The 3,684-nt window shown below is 34.4% G+C and overlaps 1 protein-coding gene across 2 annotated transcripts; it reads right to left on the bottom strand.

The window, feature by feature from the left end:
- On the bottom strand, positions 1 to 3,315 carry LOC137826380 (uncharacterized). 2 transcript variants are annotated; one of them, XM_068632327.1, is made up of 4 exons: positions 2,575 to 3,315; positions 1,730 to 2,476; positions 1,519 to 1,633; positions 1 to 263 (listed from the first exon to the last, which is right to left on the bottom strand). In XM_068632327.1, the coding sequence occupies exons 1-3, from the start codon at positions 3,217 to 3,219 to the stop codon at positions 1,520 to 1,522; spliced, it is 1,506 nt and encodes a 501-aa protein (XP_068488428.1). In that variant the 5' UTR covers positions 3,220 to 3,315; the 3' UTR covers positions 1 to 263; position 1,519. The 2 variants fall into 2 exon arrangements, with proteins under 2 accessions (XP_068488428.1, XP_068488427.1); XM_068632326.1 differs by having other exon boundaries at positions 1,524 to 1,633.
- Positions 3,316 to 3,684: the final 369 nt, after the last annotated feature.

Below are 3,684 nucleotides of genomic sequence, written 5' to 3'. Positions count from 1 at the left end.
TTGATCACCGAGTCTGAAATTTAATTGAATATGTTGGGTTTGGACATATACCGACATTGAACAACATTGACATAAATCACATTAGTCGAAAGGTGGAGAATTGAAATGCACACCTTTCATCTGCCACTCCAAGAGACGACAATCTCCTTAGAAGATATTGTTGTTCAACTTGGGCTCCCAATTGATGGGGAACCTGTTATGGACATTAGTAGTGGTGACTTGGTATCTCTCAGAGACATTGTTCAAATCCTTGGCGCTAGAAACTGTAATTCAAGGAAACACAATCAAGATATCTTAATTGAATAGTTCTTTTCAGGACTTGCCACACGATGCAACGAATATTAATATTGCACAACATGCACGAGCACACATATTGAAATTAATTGGAAGTTCATTGATGCCTAACACATCGGGTAGTCGGGTTCATTTGATGTATCTACTGTTATTAACTAACTTGAATAATGTATGAAACTTTAATTGGGGGTCAACTTTGTTGGCGTGTTTGTATCGTGCATTGGATCACAAAATTAATTATAATAAAGACAATATTCGAAAGTGCATGTCGTTATTACATTATTGGGTGTGGGACCGAATGCCTAAAGGTTACTATTAATTTTTTTCATTCAATATTGTACATTAAAAAACTTCATATTAATTATGACATAACAAATATTGATCGTAGGTGAACTCAAGATTTTCATCGATCAAACACAAGTGCGATAAGCATGGTTGAAATCCAGAAAACGTTAGATCAATTGCAACCGAAACAGGTTATCCTTTTCATCCTCTAACAACTAAATTCTTTATAAGTAATCTAACAAATTAATAACGTTATTTTCTATTGTTTGACTCTTTTTTGTGGATTTCATATCGACAACATCAAATTAGTGGTCTAATTACAATTCATGTAACAGTTGTAAGTCAGATAGTTGTACCTTTAATCTATTTTACAACCGTCAAATTTAATCAATTTGAGTATTGACAACACATTCCATACAATACATGCTACCAAGATAAAGTGTACAAAGAAGATATGCGTGGGAGAACAAATATGTACTAACCACAATATCACAAAAAGTGGATAAAAATGTGAAATAACATACAAAATCATTAAATTGAGGAAATACCATACCACGATTTTTTTTTTCAAAATTTAATATATTAAAATATTTTAAAATCATATTTCGCATATAAATATTTTCAAAATCGTATTGGCAAAGTTGTCTTATCTAAAGCGTCTATCGTTTGACGGTTATTCATTTTGGAAATAGAAAAAAATGTTTATTTTAAAAAATAGTGTAAGACTTTTTGTTGGACTTCAGCCCCATCATTTAATTAAACAAAAACACTCATATATACTTGATATTAAGTATTCAAATTTTATAACAAACCGAAAAGTATCAGATATTTTGAAAATGACAGATTCAATAAAATTATACTGAAAGAAGAAAGATTTAATAATTATTTAAGGAGTCTCATAAAATAAGTAAAAGTAAGTAAGTACTTATTTTGTAGCACCTTACAAGATAGAAATAGTTGATAAATTCTCCAGCTCATTGATTTTTGTGAATTGTTGTAGAGCGTTTGATAAAGCAGATGTTGAGGTGAGGGAAGCTTTTAGTATGGCCAAACCCTGCACCATGAAACCAACAGGTATGAGTATACTATTGTAATCTGATTCAAGCAATAGTGTGTGATGGATAACTCAGCATGAGAGAACGTGTCTTACCTCCTTCACACCAACGCTAATGACCCTTTCTTCCAAGTCAGAGAGAGGGACTTGTGACCTATTTAGATATGAAACAGCAGAAATGGATGACATTGGAGTCACAACCAAATCATCTGTCACCATGAACGTTGATGGTCCTTTGGCAAATCCTTTACCAATCCAAAAATCCCCAATAGAGGACTTTCCATCTAAAATCTCCAATCGAACATTTTTGTCATAGTCATAATAAGGAGTTCTGGTTGAGGTAGAAAGAGCGAAAGTGTGCCTTACGCCATCAAAGAAAGTATTGCAATAATAAACAGGCAAGGATACCTCGCCAATTGGTAATATCTGACCACTGATGGTGAATTGAGTGGCACACTTAGGATTAGCTAATTCCTCTTTTAGTCTCTGTGACCTTAAATATCGATCAGGACTCAGTTCGGAAATACTTTTGTGTAATTTATCTATGCAGCCCAAAGAAGAATTTCCTTCCAACATGTGCAACACCCCACCCAAAGGTAAAGTCAAAAAACTAAAAAGAAAGTCTGCAAAATCTTCCTCTGCACCAGTAAACATAATCTTTTTATTTGATTTTCTTACCAGTGCCCTCACAACTATCCTTCTACCTTCATCAGATGATTCTTCTCCTCTCTCAAACCAGGATTCGTTTATTGGGTTGAAATCATCAACTCGTGGTTTCTTCTCAAAGATAAAATCTGTCAAAGGGCTCTTTGATATCATCGACAACTTTAGAAGATCAACCACCTATACAAAATAAAAAGAATGAATCAGAGAGAAAAAGCAATAAAACTAATAACAATAAATGAATATAAAAAACGATATCCTAGCTATTTAGCACATACCTCCCTCTTGCTGATATCCACAGTTTGTTCCTCAATAGCATCCATGTCTTTGATTCCAAGCTTCTGGAGCAGATTCAGACTTGTTACAAGAATATTAGGCAACACAGAAAGATCGTCACAAATTATAAAAGTAGCAGTTTCCTTAACAAAGCCATTTTCTAGAGTATTATTTTCTGGGGACACTATTCTGTTCATTAGTTTTCCACAACTGCATCTTTGATTGTTGAAAATGCTTAAAAGGCTCCCACTTGGCTTTCTACTACAATCCAAGTTTTCACATAGGAAATAGTTTGTGGGGTCAGTGTCGTCGATGTTGAGTTTCAGGTGTTGGTAATAAGATTCCATAGAACTCCTTGGGTGAAGAAGCATTTCTTTGCATGTCGGTGTCCATAGATGCTCTTCTTCAAGATTTGACACACTTTCATACAATGAACTCAGGCTGCCAAGTTTCACTGGTGGAATGTTTGACTCCTTAGCAACGAGTCTTGCAATAGTACCTAAAGGCAATGCTAAGAAACTCAGTAGAACGTCAACGAAATCTTTACTTGCCTCAGCAAACACAACTTTGTTTTCACTTCTGTCCACCAAAACTTTGAGGGGAACTTTGTAAACCTGCTCATTGGATGGAGCTTTTGTTGCAGCCATGGTTGCAATCCCTGAACAACACCTAAGCAAAAATGAATGCTTTTTTTCTTTCTTGCTTTTTCAGCTTTGCCCGTTTGTTTATTTTCAAAGTTTATCAGTAATGCACCGTCCCATCAAATCAAATCGATTAAAGAAAAAGTTACTCGAATAAAAAAAGTTATTTTTAAAAGGTGTCGTGCACTAGTTAAAAAAATTCCTGATATTTGAACAACCATCGTCCAGTATACTGTGACAAAGTTAATATTATTTTATTAAAGTTGTGGGGTTCGCGTTCAATAGACTTAACATTTTATTTTACGGCTAAAATGTAAAGAAATTAGGATTAAGAAACTGCGACATCTCTTCACTTTTTTTTCTCTTTCCATGGTGTTTTTTTTTTTTTTCGTTGGTTCCGTTTTTGTTCACCTTCATTCTTCAGTGGATTGCTGCTGTGACATGTACCTTCTCCTTCACATTTTTGTCGTC

Source organism: Phaseolus vulgaris, chromosome 8, assembly GCF_000499845.2.
Source record: "Phaseolus vulgaris cultivar G19833 chromosome 8, P. vulgaris v2.0, whole genome shotgun sequence".
Lineage (NCBI taxonomy): Eukaryota > Viridiplantae > Streptophyta > Magnoliopsida > Fabales > Fabaceae > Phaseolus > Phaseolus vulgaris.
The sequence above is the reverse complement of the archived record's forward strand: the minus strand, read 5'-3'. Positions and strand labels throughout refer to the sequence as shown.